Here is a 22,395-nt window from a genome sequence, read left to right on the forward strand (position 1 = left end):
CCTCCAACATCAACCAAACCACAAACCCAGACACCGACGTCTCAACATCAACGAAGGATTTACAAAAAGAAGTAAACCTGCCACTGAAACTATGGAGGTAGGTGGGTCTGGTTCCCTACAAATTGCAGGGAGCATGGAGGTTGGGGGGAGATTACTCTCCTTTCTGGATGCATGGAGTATGTTAACTACCGATACTTATATTTTAAGCAGTATCCAGGGATATACAATAGAATTATACACAAGTACAGCCCTCCAGTTCAACATATACTGAACCGAATGTTCGTACTTTCCGGTAAAGAAAAATCAGAAGCGCATGCTGAACTGGAGCGGCCTTACGCAAAAGGGGTAATTGAAAAATCCCAACACGAACCGCTAGAATTCGTGTCCAATATTTTTACCTAAAACAAAAAAGATGGTGGTTGTCGCATCATCATAGATCTGACCAAATTGAATACATTTGTACAATATATTCATTTTAAAATGGAAACCTTTATTACTGCTAAACAATTGATTTCCAAAGGTTACTTCATGGCTAGCATCGATTAAAAAATGCTTACTATTCAGTGCCTATACGAGGTGACCACAGATGTTACTTAAAATTCAACTGGATGGGACAGCTCTGGCAGTATAGAGCGCTGCCAAATGGTTTAACATCAGCCCCTAGGCTGTTCACTAAAATTTTGAAACCAGCCCTAGCGTTTCTACGGAATCGAAAACACATGGTCATGGCATATCTAGATGACATACTTATTGTAGGCAAAACTTTGGAATTGGCCAAACAAACTGTAACAGCCACAAAACAGTTATTTGAAAAACTGGGGTTTATTATCCATCCAGTTAAATCTAAATTAATGCCTTCCACTACTATGGACTATTTGTGGTTCACCATTGACTCAGTTCACATGTCGGTGACTTTGCCAAAGGGAAAGGCTATAGACTTAATAGAGGCTTGCAACAACCTCATTGACATCAGTAACCGTCCATCAGATTGGTAGCAAAAGTAATTGGCAAAATGGTGGCTGCTTTTCCAGCCACACAATTTGGACCTTTACATTACCAAAATTTACAGAGAGCAAAAATACAAGCACTCAAAATCAATGCTGGTCATTTTGACAGACCAATGAAGCTGCCAATCAAAGCTATAATGGAACTAAAATGGTGGATAGATAACATTTGGCTTTGTTTCAATCCAATCATTATCAGCAACCCTTCTATGGTGCTACAAACTGATGCCAGTGCACTTGGTTGGGGTGCCACCAATTCCATCTCCAGCTGTGGAGGTAGATGGACTGCTCAGGAGGCATAATTATTACTAACACTAGGCATAAACTACCTGGAAATGTTGGGTGCATTCTATGGCCTAAAGTCATATTGTACTGGGTCATATCACCAGCATGTTAGACTACAGATTGACAATACCACAGTGGTAGCATATATCAACCACATGGGTGGAAACAAATCGACATCATGTGACAATCTGGCTAATACAATTTGGCAGTGGTGTATCCAGAGAGATATTTGGATATCAGCTACTTACCTACCAGGTAAACTAAATTTAGTGGCAGACACCAGGTCACGCAAATTTAATGAAAACACCGAATGGATGTTGAATAAAAAGTATTTGCTGATATTACAGTACGATATGGAACACCAGATATCGATCTATTCGCATCCAGGCTTAATCACCAGTTATCAAACTATGTTTCGTGGGAACCAGACCCTGGGGCAGCGGCGACAGATGCATTTTCGCAGCATTGGGGGGGGGGGGGGGGAAATTGTTTATTTACGCATTCCCTCCTTTCTGCCTCATCAGTCGGGTATTAAGGAAAATACAGCAAGACTCTGCGTCTGGTATTTTGGTAGTACCCGATTGGCCTACTCAACCATGGTTCCCAGTGATACTGAACATGGTATTAGAACCATGTATCACCATCCCGAATAGACCAGACTTATTGGTTCATCCCGTAACAAGGGATAGCCACCCATGCCATAACTATTTGAATTTATTAATTTGTAGAGTTTAAAAATACCACTACTACAGCTGGGACTGACGGACCGAACAGTGAACATGATTTCGGCGGGCCACAGACAGTCCACCAAAAAACAGTATCTGGTCTATATCAGGAAGTGGGAGATGTATTGTCACAAAAACAGCATCACCTACAGAGATATGAACATCCCGTCTGTTCTGGAATACCTGGCAGGCCTCCATTATGATGAGGGGCACAGTTATAGTGCCATCAACTGCGCCAGAAGTGCCCTATCAATTTATCTATGGCAAGGAACAGAGCGTCACTCTGCTGGGACTCACCCACTGGTAACAAAACTTATGAGGGGAATTTTTAATACCAATCCCCCAAGAACCAGGTACTCCCAAATATGGGATGTGAGTATTGTCCTGAAGATGCTCAGGAATTGGTCTCCAGCAACAGCTCTGTCCCTACATAGACTGACATTAAAAACAGTCATGCTAATGGCATTGGTCACGGCACAAAGGGTACAGTCATTACATAAATTAAGACTGGACCCATGACTTCTTCATCTGAAAATATTACGTTTCATATTTATGAATTAGTAAAGCAGAACAGACAGGGATCAGCAGGCCTCAATATAGAATTTAGGTCTTACCCAACAGATGATCGTCTCTGTATAGTAAGACATTTGTCGTTATACATGGAGAACACGAAAATCATCAGAGGCAATGAGAAGGCACTTTCAGTCAGCCATAAGCAACCACACAAAAGAATGACGGTCCAGACCATCTCAAGATGGCTGAAACAGGTTCTAATACAGGCTGGGATGGACACTAATATTTTTAAATCTCATTCCACCAGGGCTGCAGCTACATCGGCAGCTATGCAGTTGGATGTACCAATGGACCAAATGCTCAAGGCAGCAGGATAGTCAGGGGAAAAACATTCCAACTATTTTATCATAAACCAGTCATTAAACCTGGAACATTTGCAGAAACAATTTAAGTTCTGTAATTTAATTACCCCATAAATAGGGGCTATAATTTGTGTTAATCAATTCATGGATTTCAATGTCGGATTCATGTCTAAAATATGTTGACACAATTCCTCCTACAGTCATTAAGGCAGATGTGATGCATGGACTCGTTTCCATGGCATGAAATCACAGAGCTTTGAAATCTTCACGTAGTCACTCACGTGACTCCGAAGTAAAATAGTAAGATTAAACGAGAACTTACCAGTTCGAAGTTTGATCGTTATTTTATGAGGAGTACGTTGAGGGAATACGTGCCCTCCGCTCCCACCCATGATCATATACTCAACTGGTATTTCTTCTCTAATCTTACTATGTTCAGTCATTACAGTTATCTGTGATTTCACACCGCTGCTTTGAAGAATGACACGCATGCGTCCTGGCGGGGTTCTTCACGTATTCCCTCAACGTACTCCTCATAAAATAACGATCAAACTTCGAACTGGTAAGTTCTCGTTTAATCTTACTATTTTTCATTATTTACTGCTGATGAATTTCTATTCAATAAACTGCTGGCAGCTAAAAATAAAGGTCATAAACTTTGACAGAGTGCAGCACATTGACACAGCTGGTAGAGCTGCTGTCTCACATGATGCTGTGGAGGCCAAGTCAATGATCATTTTACGGTGGAGAATGACTGATTCTTGATTAGTATGGGTGTCCGGGGTTACGGGGAGAAGGCAGGAGAAAGGGGTTGAGAGGGAGAGATAGATCAGCCATGATTGAATGTCGGAGTAGAATTCATGTAGGAATTCGGAGTAGAGGTCACAGTTTAAGGATAAGGGGGAAATCTTTTAGGACTGAGACGAGAAAAACATTTTTCACACAGAGAGTGGTGAATCTCTGGAATTCCCTGCCACAGAAGGTAGTTGAGGCCAGTTCATTGGCTATATTTATGAGGGAGTCAGATGTGGGCCTTGTGGCTAAAGGGATCAGGGGGTATGGAGAGAAGGCAGGTACAGGATACTGAGTTGGATGATAAGCCATGATCATATTGAATGGCGGTGTAGGCGCGAAGGGCCGAATGGCCTAATCCTGCACCTATTTTCTATGTTTCTATGGGCCGAATGGCCTAATTCTGCTCCTGGAACTTATGAACAGCGCCAGAGACACGGCTTCAATCCTGACCTCAGCTACTGTCTGTGTGGAGTTTGCACGTTCTCCCTGTGACCGCGTGGGTTTTCTCCGGGTGCTCCAATTTCCTTCCCACATCCTAAAGACGTGCAGGTTTGTAGGTTAATTGCCCCTAGTGTGCAGGGAGTGGATGAGAAAGTGGGATAACATAGAAATAATGTGAACAGTGGTTTAATGGTCAGTGTGGACTCGGTGGGCCAAAGAGCTGTGTTCCAAGCTGTATCTATAAACTAAACTGGACACAGGCAGAGATCACTTAATATGGATCACCATTCAACTAATCAATAGTACCATCTCAGAGAAAACATTAGTTTAGCAATCCCTATCCATGTCCACTGCCCAGTGCCTTTAACAGACATTGTTGTTTAAGCATGAATGGATGGTCTAGCTGTTGCATTTATAACTGCTTTAGAAATGCGCTTTGGCCTTTTATATAATGAATTTTGATTTTTACTCAGTTCATAAGCCATAGGAGCAGAATCAGGCCATTCGGTCCACCAAGTTGACTCAGCCATTCAATGATGGCTGATCTATCTTTCCCTCTCAACCCCATTCTCCTGCCTTCGCCCCATAACCCCTGAGACCAGTACTAATCAAGTCTATGTTAAAGTCTATCTTGTATTGTGCTCTTTTTTATTCGTATGGCTCTATGGTGACCACACATTTCACTGTACCAATTGGTACATGTGACAAATAAATGCATCTTGAATCTATCAACCTCTGCCTTATCCACTGACTTGGCCTCCACAGCCTTCTGTGGCAATGAATTCCACAGATTCACCACCCTCAGACTAAAGATGCTAACATCATCTATGTAAACCAATACAACAACAATTGAACCACTTGGATTCGCAAGTAAACTCAACAGACGGCTGCATGGAAGTCTGATTTACTCCGGGCCAGCGTTCCAGGGCCCCGGCTGCTGGGGGCAAATCCCACCCGCCGATCGGCCGCGGAGCACCCGATGAGGTCGAGATCGGCCGTCACACCAGGCCTAGGCACCGCATTTTCAGGGGGGGGGACTTCTTGGGGGAAGATTTCAAGTGCGCTCTGGTAATTTTGGCCGGATTAAAGGAGGTGGTTGCCAGTTGCCAGAAAATCGGTGGTGGACTTGTACTGCGTTATCGAGCTTTCTTATATCTTTATGCAGGCAATATGACTAAAAGTGAATAAACTCATCTGGTAATTCAGCGTGATAATTAATCATCCAGAAGATGAGGTGGCTGGGTGGTAGAAATACTACCCAAATAACAAAGGCAATAACATGCGAGATCGAGGGGCAACTATATCACACAGGGTGGTGGGCATTTAGAATGAGCTGCCAGAGGAGGTAGTTGTTATAAGGTCATAAGGGATAGGAGTAGAATTAGGCCATTCGGCCTATCAAGTCTATTCCGCCTTTCAATTCATCTATCCCGCCTAACCCCATTCTCCTGCCTTCTCCCCATAACCTCCGACACCTGTACTAATCAAGAATCTATCTATCTCTGCCTTAAAAATATCCACTGACGTGGCCTCCACAGCCTTCTGTGACAAAGAATTCCACAGATTCACAACCTCCTGACTAAATAAATCTCTTCTTGTCTCTTTCCTAAAAGAATGTCCTTTCATTCTGAGACTATGACCTCTAGTCCTAGACTCTCCCACTAGTGGAAACATCTTCTCCACATCCACTCTACTAATCCGCCTTTGACTATTCTGTATATTTCAACGAGGTCCCCCCTTATTCTTCTAAACTCCAGCGAGTAGAGGCCCAGTACCGTCAAATGCTCATCATAGCTTAACCTACACATTCCTGGGATCGTTATTGTAAACCTCCTCTGGACAGGTAGTTGAGGCAGGTACTATCACAACGTTTAAAACACATTTGGACGGGTACATGGATAGGACAGGTTAAGAAGGGCCTGGTGGGCGAGTCAGGCCTGCTGTTGAGTTTTGGTCACGGCTCGCCAGGAACTTCAGATCATAGGGAGAACACTGACAGGGCCTGAGGTCAGGATCAAACCCGGGTCTGTTTGGTTGGTGGGGATGCTGTGAATCGGTTGCCCTGCCAGCAGCGTGTTCGTTATTTTGACTTTTTTTGGTGTGTCCAATGTCAGTTTAGATGTCTCCTGGTGTGTCTTGTGTAGGGGGTGGTGGGAGGGAAAAGGGGGAAAGCCGTTTTTGGTCACCTCCTCGACGGAGTGACAACTTTTTCCATGTTGCCTCCCTTGTGGCCTAACAACTGGGATTGGTGCAGCCTTTCCCGGAGGCGGGCCGGCGCTTCAGCAGCAGGCGCAACGTGGACTTTTTCAATCGTGGAGCGGGGCGAATCCTCGCCAGAGAGGAGTCCTCCAATCGCCAGCCTGGTGACTTTGGCATCATGGGGCTGTGGTCTGCGGTGCTTCTAGCCGCGGGCGTGGAGTGGACTTACCATCCGGAGTCTGGGATCCCTCGCCGGGGATTGCCGGAGAAGAGCTCCGACCGCCGGCCTGAGGCCTATAACATCCTGAAGCCACGGTCTCCGGTAGGAAAGTGCCGATTGGGGCACTCCAAGGGGCACTGTTCGACCGTCCCGACGTCGGAGTTTAAATCATCCATCGAGAGGGCCTGTACATCGGGCCGTCGGTAGCGGCGACTACGGAGGGTTTATGGCCCCAACCACGGATCAACAAAGGAGGAGGACTGGCTGAACTTTGTTGCCTTCCACCACAGTGAAGAATGCTGTGGTGGTTGTTTGTGTTCAACTCTATTGTGTGTTCTCTGTTTAAGTGTATCGCTGCTGGCAAATTCATTTCACTGCACCTTCGGGTGCATGTGACGAATGAATTTGACTTTGACTTTGCACTGTGAGGCAGATATACGCATGAAATTCAAAACTACCAATCTCTGGAACAGCTTCTTCCCCTTTGTTATCCGTCTTCTGAATGGTTCATGATCATGTGATAGGAACAGAATTAGGCCATTCGTCCCATCAAGTCTACTCTGTCATTCAATCATGGCTGATCTATCTCTCCATCCTAACCACATTTTCCTGCCTTCTCCCCATAACCTCTGACATCTGTACTAATCAATAATCTATCTATTTCGGCCTGAAGTATATCCACTGACTTGGACTCCAAATCCTTCTGTAGATGTAAAGGCAAAGCTTCCATAAACCCGGGTACTGTACACTTTGTCTCTGGAACTGATGCATTACATTACTAAATACTATATTCTGCACTCTGTATTATCACCTTTGCTCTACCTATTGTACTTGAGTTTGTCTTGATTGTATTTATGTATATATAAACCTACTTACTTAGTATTATCTGATTAGACAGCATGCAAAACAAAGCCTTTCTCTGTATCTCAATACATGTGACAGCAATAATGCTAAATTAAACCTAAATCTCTAGGGAGATGTAAGATCAGACCAGCCTGAGATGTCAAAATTAAACTGGCCAGTAAAGATCACATCTTAGACACAAAATCCTGGAGTATCTCAACGGGACAGGCAGCATCTCTGAAGAGAAGGAATGGGGTCTGAAGAAGGGTCTCCAGAGACGCTGCCTGACCCGCTGAGTTGCTCCAGTATTTTGTGTCTATCTGCAGTTCTTTCATCCACGTTTTCATATCCTCTCGCCTGGACTACTGCACCTCCCTGTATACTGGGATCAGTCAGTCGTCCCTGTCCCGCCTGCAACTGGTCCAGAACGCCGCAGCCAGTCTCCTGACAGGTACCTGGAAGAGGGACCTTATTACCCCATTCTGGCCTCTCTCCACTGGCTGGCAGTACGGTTCAGAGATGATTTTAAGGTTCTCCTGTTTGTCTATAATCACAGACCTCCTTAATCCTTACTCGACCTCCAGGTCCCTCAGATCGGCTGACTTGGGGCTCCTGGCCCACGATCTAAACTTAAGATCAGGGGTGACCATGCCTTTGCTGTTGCGGCCGCTAGACTGTGGAACTGCATCCCCCTCCCTATCAGATCTGACCCCCCCCATCGACTGTGTTAAGTCCAGGCTCAAAACTTATTTTTATTCACCAGCGTTTGAATCCCCCTGATGTTTGTTTTGTGTCTGAGCTGATTATTTGTACCTATGTGCTGTGTGCATTCCTGTGTATGTCTGTTTCATTTTGTGATTTTAGCTACCTGCTCTGGTCTGTACAGCACTTTGGTCAACGTGGGTTGTTTTTAAATGTGCTTTATAAATAAATAAATTTGAAAAATTTGAGATTTACACAAGATCACCTCTTAGCTTTGAGCATTAATTTTTTTAAGCTGGTAAATACTGAAAATCATTTCAAATAACTTCAACAATCTTTCTCTAATTTGCAGGCAACGGGGATTACTACTGCAGTGGGAATGATTTGTCCAACTTCACTAATATTGCACCAGAAAATATGGAACAGTTGGCCAAGGATTCAGCTGCGCGACTCAGGTGAGCAATGGGTGAATGTGAAAATAAGCTGGAGGTATAAGCAGTTACTTCTTTGAGTTTGCGACAGATCACTAAATGATATAAGAATATATTCTTGTTTAAGAAGGAACTGCAAATGCTGGAAAAATCGAAAGTAGACAAAAAATGCTTCAGAAGAAGGGTCCCGACCAGAAACGTCGCCTACTCTTTTTCCCCATAGATGCTGCCCCACCCGCTGAGTTTCTCCAGCATTTTTTGTCTACTTAAGAATATATTCGTGTAGAGTACAAAAAATAGTCATGCAGTGTGGAAACAGGCCCTTTGGCCCAACAAGATAAGGTCAGAAGTGATAGGGGTAAAATTAGGCCATCAAAACTTCCCCGCCATTCAATCATGGCTGATCTATCTCTCACTCCTAACCTCATTCTCCTGCCTTCTCCCCATAAATTCTGATGCCCCATCTACACTAGTCCTACCTACCCACGATTGCCCTATATACCTCTAAACCTTTCCCATTATGCATTACGCTGACCAGTTAGCATGCAACAAAAGCTTTTCACTGTACCCCTGACACCCTTACTAATTAAGAACCTGTCAATCTCCGCCATAAAATTATCCATTGACTTGGCCTCCACAGCTGTCTGTGGCAAAGAATTCCACAGATTCACCACCCTCTGGCTAAATCTTGCCCCTCTCGTCTCAAACCTATGTCCTTTTGTTTTTCATTTCCCTACTCTGGGTAAAAAGATTCATTACCTTATCTATTCCCCACATTATTTTATACACATACTACAGCATTTATTCACCTTTGTTAAAATGTAATTTCCTTTCAACAGGAAGTATGTAAGCTGCTACATAGACTTTCCCAAGCCACTCATTGGAGTAATTAATGGCCCAGCTATTGGAGTTGCTGTCACAGTGTTGGGATTATTTGATGTCGTCTACGCCACTGACAAAGTGAGTCGTGTCCTCCTGTCCATTTGATCATTTCTATTTGTTAGAGAGTCTGTAGTTTTGCTGTGGGAATGCTGCTTTAGATAAGAAGTAGAGTTAACTTATCTATTCCCACATTACAATTTAAGTACGCTTAAAATGTGGATCAGTAATATGTTGGACAGAGCAAACTTGGAAGAAATGAGATTCCTCCTAATAGATAAACAAGACCAATTCTTAATGAGTTGGTCTCCATTTATTGATTTCTTGGATTCATGTGTTGTGCGACAGTATCGTAAAAATTAAAAGTTTCAGCTATGGGTGAAATATGAAGAATATAAACACTCATCTCCTAGCGCCGATTTGATAATCTTACTCCTGCTTTCTTTTCTTGCTTATTTCTTTTCCTCACTATCTGTTTTTCTCTCTTTTTATTCACACACACTAGACTCTCCTCTATTCTTCACTATCTCTTTCTTTCTTATTTCTCTCTTTAAATAAAAAAGGAAGTTGTACAGAGAATGGATTATGTTAACATAATTTTGGGAACCTGTAAAAAGTTACCACTGTATTGTACTTACTTCTAATAAATAACATTTATAAATAAATAAATAAATAAATAAATAGATAGATAAATAAAAGAAGTGGAGTTGTAGAGTGATACAGTGTAGAAACAGACCCTTCGGCCCAAATTATCCACACCGGCCAACATTTTCCAGCTACACTAGTCCCGTTAGCCCACGTTTTGTCCATATCTCTCCAAACCTGTCCTATCCATGTACCTGTCTAACTGCTTCTTAAACTATAGGATAGTCCCAGCCTCAACTACCTCCGCTGGCAGCTCGTTCCATACACCCACCACCCTTAGTGTGAAAAAGTTACCCCTCACATTCCTATAAAAAAATTCCTCTTAACTTTAAACCTATGTACTCTTGTCCTCGATTCACCTACTCTGGGCAAGAAACTCTGTGCATCTACCCGATCTATTCCTCTCATGACTTTATACACCCCTATAAGATCACCCTTCTTCTTGCGCTCCAAGGAATAGAGTTCTAGTCAAATCAACCACTCCCCATAGCTCAGACCCTCTAGTCCTGGCAACACCCTCGAAAATCCTCTCTGTACCCTTTCCAGCTTGACAATATATTTCCTATAACATGATGCCAGAACTGAACACAGACAGGTGGGCAGAGGGGGTGGGGTAGCTCTGTTGGTGAGGGCTGGCTCGAAGGGCTGAATGGCCTACTCCTGTACATATTGTCTATTGTCTACTCTAAATGCAACCTCACCAACGATGAGGTAGAGACGTTTTAAAAGCCTTTCATAGCACCAAACAGTCCTGAACTACTATCTACCTCATTGGTGACCCTTGAACTATCTTTGATCGGACTATATTGGCTTTATCTTGCACTAAACATTATTCCCTTATCATGTACTGTTTCTATACACTGTAATGGCTCGATTGTAATCATGTTCAGTCTTTCCGCTGACTGGTTCGCACGGAACAAAAATCTTTTCACTGTACCTCGGTACACGTGACAATAAACTAAACTGAAACTCAGATTTGTCCCTGTTTTTGCAGGCCAATTTCCAAACGCCTTTCAGTCAACTTGGTCAGAGCCCGGAAGGCTGCTCATCGTACACCTTTCCCAAAATAATGGGCACCACTAAGGTAAAAAGGGTCTTGACCCACAAACTCACCCGTTCCTTCTATCCAGAGATGCTGTCTGTCCTGCTGAGTTAATCCAGCATTTTGTGTCTAACTAAGGTATGGATGGCAACGCTCACACTAGGCAAACTATATTGAACAAAAGTATGTGTAAGTATGTGTACGTTGAGGTTTTTACTGAAGATTAAAGCAGTTACAGTAAATGTTTCCTCCGGAATTCTTTTTATAGAGTCACAGTGTGGAAATAGGCCCAACTTGCTCACACCCGCCAACATGCCCCAGCTACCCGAGTCCCAGCTGCCTGCATTTGGTCCATATACCTCCAAACCTGTCCTATCCATTTACCCGCCTAACAGTTTCTTAAACGTTGGGATAGTCCCAGCCTTAACTACCTCCTCTGGCAACTCGTTCCATACACCCACCACCCTTTGTGTGAAAAAGCTACCCCTCAGATTCTTATTAAATGTTTTTCCCTTCACCTTAAACCGATGTCCTATGGTCCTCGATTCACCTACTCTGGGCAAGAGACTCTGTGCATCTACCCGACCTATTCCTCAATAGCCTTTTTAGCCTATTGGTAGTCTGCCACACATATAAACACACAACACAGGAACAGACTGATTTGGTTCAGTTTAGTTTAGTTTATTGTCATGTTTTATTTTTTTATTTTTTATTTAACCTTTATTTAACCAGGATAAGTCTCATTGAGATTAAAAATCTCTTTTACAAGAGAGTCCTGGCCAAGACAGGCAGCAGCACAGTTCCACAGTTACAGACAATAATTTAAAAAAATTTAAAAAAAAAAAAAAAAAAAAAAAAAAACAACAGAGAACATATAAATAGAGTCACAGTCAGATTCAAATTCAGCAGGGGTATTAAAATTAACAGCAGATTCAGCAGAGCCAGGGACTTGGTTAGGTTGAACATTCCTTGAAATCATATTTGTAAAACAAACAGACACAGTTAGAGACAGGAGGAGACGTGTGCTGCCATCTTGGATTTTTGCCACAGAAGATGTCGAGACGGTGCAGGTTTGGAATTCCTCCCACACCACACAAAAGCCAGACCGGCCCGGTCAGCACCGGCGAGGCAGTAAGGGGGGGGGGCTGTTCTGGATGCAGGTGTCAAAGTCCAGAAAGATTTTCTCCCCTCTTTTGGTGCGCTAGTTTCATGGCAGGTTGCCAGCAACAGTTGTGGGAGCTCGGCAGTTAGTTGATAAGACTGCTCGCAGTCCCAAAACAAGCAGAAACTTTAAAAATAAATCTCTGCATGTGCACCGAGGTACAGTGAAAAGCCTGTGTTGTGCGCTAACCAGTCATCAGAAAGACAATACATGATTACTACCGAGCCATTTACAGTGTTCAGATACAGGATAAGGGAATAACGTTTAGTGCAAGGTTAAGCCAGCAAAGTACGATCAAGGAGAGTCCGAGTGTCACCAAGTAGGTAGATAGTAGTTCAGCACTGCGCTCTGTTTGTGATTGGAGTATGGAGTACAGAGGTTGGGAGGTCATGTTGCAGTTGTATAAGAGGTTGGTGAGGCAGGATAAGACTATTGTATTCCGTTCTGAGCACCATGTTATCGAAGGATGTTTTCAAGCTGGAAAGAGTGCAGAGAAGATTCACGAAGATGTTGCCAGGACTTGAGGCCCTGAACTATAGAGAAAGGTTGAGCAGGCTGGGTCTCTATTCCCTGGAGTGCAGGAGGATGAGGGGTGATTTTATAGAGACGTACAAAATTGTTGGAGGAATAGACTCAGTAGATGCACAGAGTCTCTTGCCCAGAGTAGGGGAATCGTGAATCAGAGGACATAGGTTTAAGGTGAAGGGGAAAATATTTAATAGGAATCTGAGGGGTAACTTTTTCACACAAAGGGAGGTGGGTGTATGGAACAAGCTGCCGGAGGAGGTAGTTGAGGCTGGGACTATCCCAACGTTTAAGAAACAGTTAGACAGGTACATGGATAGGACAGATTTGGAGGTATGTGGGCCAAACGCAAGTGGTGTAAATAGGATATGTTGGTTGGTGTAGGGCCGAAGAGCCTGTTTCAACGCTGTATCACTCTATCTTTCTACTTACGTGTAGGGAGAGAGAAAACACGTCCTGCTGGACGTAGGAACAATCGTATGACTGTATATCTAACTTTCATGGAGTCATCGAATCATACAACCCGGAATTAGGCCCTTCGGCCCAACCCCTTCATACCCACTGAGGTGCCTGATCTAAACTAGTCCCATTAAACCAGATTTGCCCAATATTCCGCTGAATCTTTCCTATCCACGTACCTGTCCAAGTGTCTTTTCTATTTAATAATAGTCATAGAGTGATACAGCATGGAAACAGGCCCTTCGGCCCAACTTTCCCACACTGGCTATCATGTCCCATCTACACTAGTCCCACCTGCCTGCGTTTGGCCCCTAGACCTCCTAACCTGTCCTATCCTGGTACCCGTCTAACTGTTTCTTAAACTTTGGGATAATCCCTGCCTCAACTACTTCCTCTAGCAGCTTCTTCCATACACCCACCATCCTTTGTGTGAAAAAGTTACCCCTCAGATTCCTGTTCATTTTTTTCCCCTTCACCTTGAACCCATGTCCTCTGGTCCTCGATTCCCCTACTCTGGGCAAGAGACTCTGTGCATCTACCCGATCTATTCCTCTCATGATTTTGTACACCTCTATAAGATCACCCCTCATTCTCCTGCGCTCCATGGAATAGAGACCCAGCCCACTCAACCTCTTCTGGTAGCTCACACTCTCTAGTCCTGGCAACATCCTGGTAAATCTTCTCTGTAACCATTCCAGCTGCTAATATAATGGGAGTTTATTCGTATGTAGGGGTGTTCACAAGTCGGGTGAGTGGAACCTGGTGACTGTTTGTGCTATTTTCCATAATTATGATAATATAAAGGATAAATGTGAAGGAGTCAAGTTAATCCAGGTGCTTAATTACAGTCACGCTGATGTTGATTAGATTAACATACCATTGTGCATTTGCATTCTCTGCTTTCCTGTTGTTAATTAGTTCTAAGCCGTTTATTACAGCAGGGACAATTGTTTTTTAAGTTGTATTATTTCTGTTGCCCACTCAGGCTAATGAAATCCTCCTGTTCAACAAGAAGTTTACGGCAGCTCAGGCTTGTGAGCTGGGTCTGGTCACGGAGGTGTTCCCTGACGCTACCTTCCAGAAAGAGGTTTGGAACAAGCTCCACGCCTATGCAAAACTGCCCAAGAATGTAGGTTAATATTTTAACTGCAACGCCTTCAATAAATTACCTCAACTTAGTTTAGTATTTAGTTTAGTTTAGTTTAGAGATACAGCGCGGAAACAGGCCCTTCGGCCCACCGGGTCTGCACCGACCGGCGATCCCCGCACATTAACACTATCCAACACACACTCGTGACAATTTACATTTATACCAAGCCAATTAATCTACAAACAGAGAGTTCACACAGAGAGTTGTGAGTCTGTGGAATTCTCTGCCAGTTCTCTGGATACTTTCAAGAGAGAGCTAGATAGGGCACTTAAAGATAGTGGAGTCAGGGGTTATGGGGAGAAGGCAGGAACGGGGTACTGATTGCGGATGATCAGCCATGAATCACATTGAATGCCCAAAGGGCCGAATGGCCTATTGTCTATTGTCTAAACCTGTACGTCTTTGGTGTGTGGGAGGGAACCGAAGAACTCGGAGAAAAACTCACACAGGTCACGGGGAGAACGTATAAACTCCGTACTTACAGCACCCATAGTCGGGATCGAACCTGGGACTCTGGCGCTGGGAGGCAGCAACTCTACCACTGCGCCACCGTGTCGCCCTCGACTACTGCATCCGGTATTCCCAATGTGGGCTCCTGTACATCGGCGAGACCAAGCGTAGACACGGCCAACATTTCGCTGAACACTTGCGCTCGGTCCACCAAGACCTGTTGGATCTCCTGGTTGCTAACCATTTTTAACTCCCATTCCCCCATGCTGACCTTTCTGCCCTGGGCCTACTCCATTGACAGAGTGAGACGACAAGTAAACTGCAGGAACAGCACCTCATATTTTGCTTGGTTAGCTTACAACCCAGCAGTATGAATGTTGAATTTGCTAAGTTTAGGTCACTTCTACAAACTCTCCCCTCCCTCTTTACCCCCATCCCCTTGCCCCCGCTTCCTCCACTCAAAGTCAATTATCCAGTTTCATAGTTTGCAATGATGTATCCCTCTTGGGATCACACCATCTATAGCCAGCAATCTGCCTATCAAGGAACCTCCTTGCTTGACGTCATCTGCTGCCGGGGCAGATTTGTCCTGTTCTTTTCTTGCGTCCTGTTCTTACCCCCTCACCCCACCTCTCCACAATCAGGCTAAGAAGGGTCCCGATCCAAAAGGTCACCTATCCATGTTCTCCAGAGATGCTGCCTGACCCGCTGAGTTACTCCAGCACTCTGTGAAACATAGAAATAGGTGCAGGAGTAGGCCATTCGGCCCTTCGAGCCTGCACCACCATTCAATATGATCATGGCTGATCATCCAACTCAGTATCCTGTACCTGCCTTCTCTCCGTACCCCCTGATCCCTTTAGCCACAAGGGCCACATCTAACTCACTCTTAAATATAGCCAATGAACTGGCCTCAACTTACAAAAAGTCACCTATCCATGTTCTCCACTGATGCTGCCTGACCCGCTGAGTTACTCCAGCACTCTGTGAAACGTCACCTATCCATGTTCTCCAGAGGTGCTGCCTGACCCGCTGAGTTACTCCAGCACTCTGTGTCTAAGATTATCTTTGGTTGAGAGTATATCTCATAGTCTGAGGTCTGTAGAACATAGAACAGTAAAGCATGGGAATCGCCCACTACGCAACATCTGTTTAAATAATCTTACATTTGTTAGGCATTTAGAATGTTTTGTTTTCATTACAAAATAATTTACTAATTTTTAAATTGACATAAATAGCAGCGACTTGCTGAATCCAATGATTTTATTTGAACAAATTCATGCTAATAATTATATACGTGTTAGGAGCAGAATTAGGCCATTCGGCCCATCAAATCTACTCTGCCATTCAATCATGGCTGATCTATCTCTCCCTCCTAATCCCATTCTCCTGCCTTCTCCCCATAACCTCTGACACCCGTACTAATCAACAATCTAACTATCTCTGGCTTCAAAGTATCCATTGACTTGGCCTCCACAGCCTTCAGTGGCAATGAATTCAACAGATTCACCACCCTCTGATTAAAGAAATTCCTCCTCATCTTTCTAAAGGAACGTCCTTTAATTCTGAGGCTGTGACCGCTGGTCTTAGACTCTCCCACTAATGGAAACGTGTTTTAGAACATATTTCACTGCACCCATTGGTGCAATGTGGCAATAAATGTAAATTGAACTTGAACTTTCTTTTCAGTGATTTAATGCTGTTATCTGTCTAAATTTCATTTCAGTCACTGATATATTCGAAGCAGCTGATAAGAGGTGTAGACAAGGAGACGCTGCACGTGGTCAATGCCCAGGAATGTGACAGGCTGGAGGAGCGATGGCTGTCTGTGGACTGCATCAATGCTGTCATGAGCTTCTTTGAGAAGAGGTCCAAGTTATGATTCAGTTTCATCAGCGGTCAGTAGTTGACACCAGGAAACATCCTACAACATCACTGTACTCCTCTCCTCTCATCTGATCACCCCTCTCCTTATCTGTCACCCTCTTGGCTCCTTGACATCTCCGGCCTTTGTCCACCCATCTGCAAATCACCTCCCCTCGTACCTGCTAGGGGATTGACACAAAGTTCTGGAGTACCTCAGCGGGTGAGGCTGGAGAAAAAGGATGGGTGACGTTTTGGGTCGGGACTTTTCTTCAGACTCTTCCGACCTGAAACGTCACCTATCCATGTTCTCCAGAGATGCTGCCTGACCTGCTGAGTTACTCCAGCAATCTGTGAAACGTCACCTATCCGTGTTCTCCACAGATGCTGCCTGACCCGCTGAGTTACTCCGGCACTCTGTGAAACGTCACCTATCCATGTTCTCCAGAGGTGCTGCCTGACCCGCTGAGTTACTCCAGCACTGTGTGTTTTAATCATTAAGCTCTTAATGTTTTGGATTATGAAAGTTTAATTATTTTATAATTACATTATTGAAATACTGTGGAAATCACACCCTTGCTTGGTTTTGCTCTGATAACTATCCACACGTACAGAGTTTAAAATATTAGCTTAACATGATTGGTATATTGACTAATGATTAATAGTGTTGTGGTGGGAAGGAACTGAAAACAAAATGGTTAATGCGGAATTCTTTTTATGTTTAAAATCTGTAACTTTGCATCATAAAAGGATAGTACCAAAAACAATAAAAAGGGTATTTTGGATGTCTAACTGAGTGGGAGTTAATTGCCTTGCACGCTGACAGGATGCTGCTGAACACAACTTGGCTGCATTTCTCTCCGGTGAAGATGACTGAGTCGATGGGTCCGTACTTGCACAGATCCTGGAGGATGACCCATCTGTGTAGCATCTCAGGCATGTCCTTACTGGGTAACCACCTTCATAAGGGAAAGGAAAGGAAGATGTTAAAGTAATAACAGAGAGAATTGTGTATGAAGGAACTGCAAGATGCCGGTTTAAACCAAAGATGGACACAAAATGCTGGAGTAACTCAGCGGGACACGCAGCATTCTCTGGTGAGAAGGAATGGACGACGTTTCGGGTCGAGGCCCTTCTTCAGACTGACGGCAGGGGGGAGGGAGAGGGATAGATAAGGATTGTGCAGGTGTGAAAGCAGGGCCTGGGGGATGGAGATCAAGGAAAATGTAGAATGGATCATTGTTAGCTGGGAGACAATAGACAATAGGTGCAGGAGTAGGCCATTCGGCCCTTCGAGCTAGCACCACCATTCAATGTGATCATGGCTGATCATCCACAATCAGTATATAGAAACATAGAAAATATGTGCAGGAGGAGGTCATTCGGCCCTTCGAGTCAGCACCGCCATTCATTGTGATCCTGGCTGATCGTCCCCTATCAATAACCCGTGCCTGCCTTCTCCCCATATGCCTTGATTCCACAAGCCCCTAGAGCTCTATCTAACTCTCTTAAATCCATCCAGTGACTTGGCCTCCACTGCCCTCTGTGGCAGGGAATTCCATGAATTCACAACTCTCTGAGTGAAAAAGTATTTTCTCACCTCAGTCTTAAATGACCTCCCCTTTATTCTAAGACTGTGGCCCCTGGTTCTGGACTCACCCCACATTGGTAACATTTTTCCTGCATCTAGCTTGTCCAGTCCTTTTATAATTTTATATGTTTCTATAAGGTTCCCCCTCATCCTTCTAAACTCCAGTGAATACGAGCCTAGTCTATTCAATCTTTCCTCATATGACAGTCCCGCCATCGCAGGGATCAATCTCGTGAACCTACGCTGCACTGCCTCAATCACAAGGATGTCCTTCCTCAAATTCGGAAACCAAAACTGTACACAATACTCCAGATGTGGTCTCACCAGAGCCCTATACAACTGCAGAAGAACCTCTTTACTCCTATACTGAAATCCTCTTGTTATGAAGGCCAACATTCCATTAGCTTTCTTCACTGCCTGCTATACCTGCACGCCAACTTTCAGTGACCGGTGTACAAGGACGCCCAGGTCTCGCTGCACCTCCCCCTTACCTAACAATAATAATCTGCCCCCTTGTTTTTGCCACCAAAGTGGATAACCTCACATTTATCTATGTTATACTGCATCTGCCACGCATCTGCCCACTCACTCAACCTGTCCAGGTCACCCTGCAACCTCCTAACCTCCCAATTCTCTGTCTTCCGGCTACTCTTTGCTGTGTTATACATCTTTTCTTTTAGTTTTATTCTATCCCTAACTTCTCTTGTCAGCCACGGTTGCCTCCTACTCCCCTTAGAATCTTTCTTCCTTTTTGGAATGAAATGATCCTGCGTCTTCCGGATCATGCCCAGAAATTCCTGCCATTGCTGTTCCACCGTCATTCCTGCTAGGATCCATTTCCAGTCTACCTTGGCCAGCTCCTCTCTCATGCCTTCATAGTCCCCTTTGTTCAACTGTATCACTGACACTTCCGATTTAACCTTCTCCTTCTCAAATTGCAGATTAAAACTAATCATATTATGATCACTACCTCCAAGCAGTTCCACTTACCTTGAGTTCTCTTATCATATCTGGTTCATTGGACAACACTAAATCCAGAATTGCCTTTTCTCTGGTCGGCTCCATTACAAGCTGCTCTAAGAATCCATCTCGGAGGCATTCTCCCAACCCTCTTTCTTGGGGTCCTGAACCAACCTGATCTTCCCAGTCTACCTGCATATTAAAATCCCCCATCACCATAGTGGCATTACCTTTGTTACATGCCAGTTTTAACTCCTGCTGCAACTTACACCCTACACCCGGGCTACTATTTGGGGGTCTGTAGATAACACCAATTAGTGTCTTCTTGCCTTTACAATTCCTCAACTCAATCCACAGTGACTCTACCTCGTCAGTCCCTATGTCTTCCCTCACAAGGGACTGAATTTCATCCCTCACCAGCATTGCTACCCCCCCCCCCTCTTCCCACCTGCCTGTCCTTTATATAGGATGTATAACCCTGAATATTAAGTTCCCAGGCCCGATCCTCCTGCAGCCACGTCTCAGTAATCCCGACAATGTCATATCTACCAACCTCTAACTGAGCCTCAAGCTCATGTACTTTACTTCTTATACCCTGTTCCCTTTACTTCTTATACCCTAGTACCCTGTTCCTGCCATCTCCCCATATCCTCTGACTCCGCTCAAGAAGGGAACAACAGAGCAATCAGAGATAAAATGTAGTCGGAGACAGTCAGACTGGTCGGAGAACTGGGAAGGGGGAGGGATGGAGAGAGAGGGAAAGCATGGGTTACTTGAAGTTTAAAAGAGAATTGCATCCTTTATCACAATATCATAATGTTTTAATCAATAACATAAAGGGTGGTGAATCTTTGGCATTCTTTGCCACAGAAGGCTGTGGAGGCAAATTCAGTGGATATATTTAAGGCAGAGATAGGTAGATTCTTGATTAGTACCTGTGTCAGAGGTTATGGGGAGAAGGCAGGAGAATGGGGTTAGGAGGATGAGATAGATCAGATATAATTGAATGGTGCAGACATGATGGGCTGATTGGCCTCATTCTACAGAATGGGGTTAGGAGGATGAGATAGATCAGCCATAATTGAATGGTGGAGTAAACATGATGGGCTGATTGGCCTAATTCTACTCCTATCTCTTATGATCTTATGATCATAAGTTCACAACTAAGGCAATAAAACGTGAGATTTTTCACTCAAGGCACAATGTTAGGTGAATGACACACCTAAGATTCCCAAATATCCAGACAGGGGTTTGCATTCACCGCTTTTTAATCTCATTCACTTTATTTGGTGCTCCTGATGTGGCCTCCTTTACTGTTCAGTTTAGTTTATTGTCGCGTGTACCGAGGTACAGTGAAAAGCTTTTGTTGCGTGCTATCCAGTCTGCTGAAAGGCAATACATGATCACAATCAAGCCATTCACGGTGTATAGATACACGATAAGGGAATAACGTTTTGTGCACGGTAAAGCCAGCAAAGTCCGATCAAGGGTAGTCCGAGGGTCACAAATGAGGTAGATAGTAGTTGTGGTAGGATGATTCAGTTGCCTGATAACAGCTGAGCTATTGGGAGAGGTTGAGCATGCAGGGACTTTATTCCTTGGAGCGCAGGAGGATGAGGGGTGATCTCATAGAGGTGTATAAAATCATGAGTAATAGATCGGGTAGATGCACAGAGTCTCTCGCCCAGAGTAGGGGAATCGGGAACCAGAGGACATAGATTTAAGGTGAAGGGGAAAATAATACATTAGGAATCTGAGGGGTAACTTTCTCACACAAAGGGTGGTGTGTGTATGGAACGAGCTGCCAGAGGAGGGAGGGATTGAGGTAGTTGAGGCAGGCACTATCGCAATGTTCAAGAGACAGTTAGACAGTTAGACAGGTACATGGAGGTCTCGACCACGGGCCAAATGTTGTGCCTTCCACCACAGAGATGAATGCTGTTTGTGTTAAATTTTTATTGTGTTTTTGTGTGTTCTTTTTTCATTGTACCGCTGCTGGCAAATTGCTTTCACTTGCACTTTATGTGCAAGTGACGAATAAAACTGATTGATTAATTGATTGATTGGGATAGGACATGGATTGGAGGGATATGGACCAAACGTGGATGGGACGGTGTGGACAGGTTGGGCCGAAGGACCTGTTTCCACACTGTATCACTCCATGACTCTAATAATAACTCAGGTCCAGTCTGAAGAAGGGACTCGACCCAAAACGTCACCCGTTCCTGCTCTCCAGAGATGCTGCCTGTCCTGCTGAGTTACTCCAGCACTTGTGTTCACAGTTTAAGGATAAGGGGGAAATCTTTTAGGACCGAGATGAGGAAAACATTTTTCACACAGAGAGTGGTGAATCTCTGGAATTCTCTGCCACAGAAGGTAGTTGAGGCCAGTTCATTGGCTATATTTAAGAGGGAGTTAGATGTGGCCCTTGTGGCTAAAGGGATCAGGGGGTATGGAGAGAAGGCAGGTACAGGATACTGAGTTGGATGATCAGCCATGATCATATTGAATGGCGGTGCAGGCTCGGGGCCGAATGGCCTACTCCTGCACCTATTTTCTATGTTTCTATGCAAGAGTCCAGGTTTTAAAATGACGCCATCAGAATCTCTTTCGTAAAATAAATTTGAAACAGCTGTTTCCTAATTGTCCCATATTTAAACATGTTTTAAGGGTGATTGTATCAATTGCATGCTGATCTGGGGATAGAATTTTCCTGTGAGAATTAAAGCAGGCAAAAATGTAACATCAAAATGTTAAGCTCCAAACTTCAGTGTCATTTTAACACAGTGTGGTGATGAAGGTGCTAGAGGAGATAGTTGAGGCAGGTTCTATAACAAGATATGTGGGCATTTGGATAGGAAAGGTTCTGGGAAGGGAATTATTGAAGAGAATTAAAGGCTTTTAAGGTGGAGATTGATTGGTTGTAAATTAGTACGGGTGTCAGGGATAATGGGGAGAAGGCAGGAGAATGGAGTTAGGAAGGAGGAATTGAATGGTGGAGTGGACTTGATGGGCCGAATGGCCTAATTCTGCTCCTATGACATGATATGGACCCAAATGGGACCAGCTTAGATGGGGCACCCTGATGGATGAGTTCGGTCAAAGGATCTATGTTGTAAAACTATGTTTGTTTAGTTTAAAGATACAGC

The 22,395-nt window shown here is 44.2% G+C and overlaps 1 protein-coding gene across 1 annotated transcript in view; it reads left to right on the plus strand.

Annotated features, from left to right (window-relative positions):
• The window catches only part of eci2 (enoyl-CoA delta isomerase 2), a 77,455-nt gene extending 59,968 nt beyond the window's left edge, over positions 1 to 17,487 (plus strand). Inside the window, exons 6-10 of the mRNA XM_033014649.1 lie at positions 8,442 to 8,544; positions 9,360 to 9,480; positions 11,039 to 11,128; positions 14,218 to 14,361; positions 16,559 to 17,487. Coding sequence (XP_032870540.1) covers positions 8,442 to 8,544; positions 9,360 to 9,480; positions 11,039 to 11,128; positions 14,218 to 14,361; positions 16,559 to 16,714 — 614 coding nt within the window. The 3' untranslated portion in view covers positions 16,715 to 17,487. The remainder of the gene's footprint in view (positions 1 to 8,441; positions 8,545 to 9,359; positions 9,481 to 11,038; positions 11,129 to 14,217; positions 14,362 to 16,558) is intronic.
• The last annotated feature ends 4,908 nt before the right edge of the window (positions 17,488 to 22,395 follow it).

This window comes from Amblyraja radiata, chromosome 2 (genome assembly GCF_010909765.2).
Source record: "Amblyraja radiata isolate CabotCenter1 chromosome 2, sAmbRad1.1.pri, whole genome shotgun sequence".
In the NCBI taxonomy this organism is placed as follows: domain Eukaryota; kingdom Metazoa; phylum Chordata; class Chondrichthyes; order Rajiformes; family Rajidae; genus Amblyraja; species Amblyraja radiata.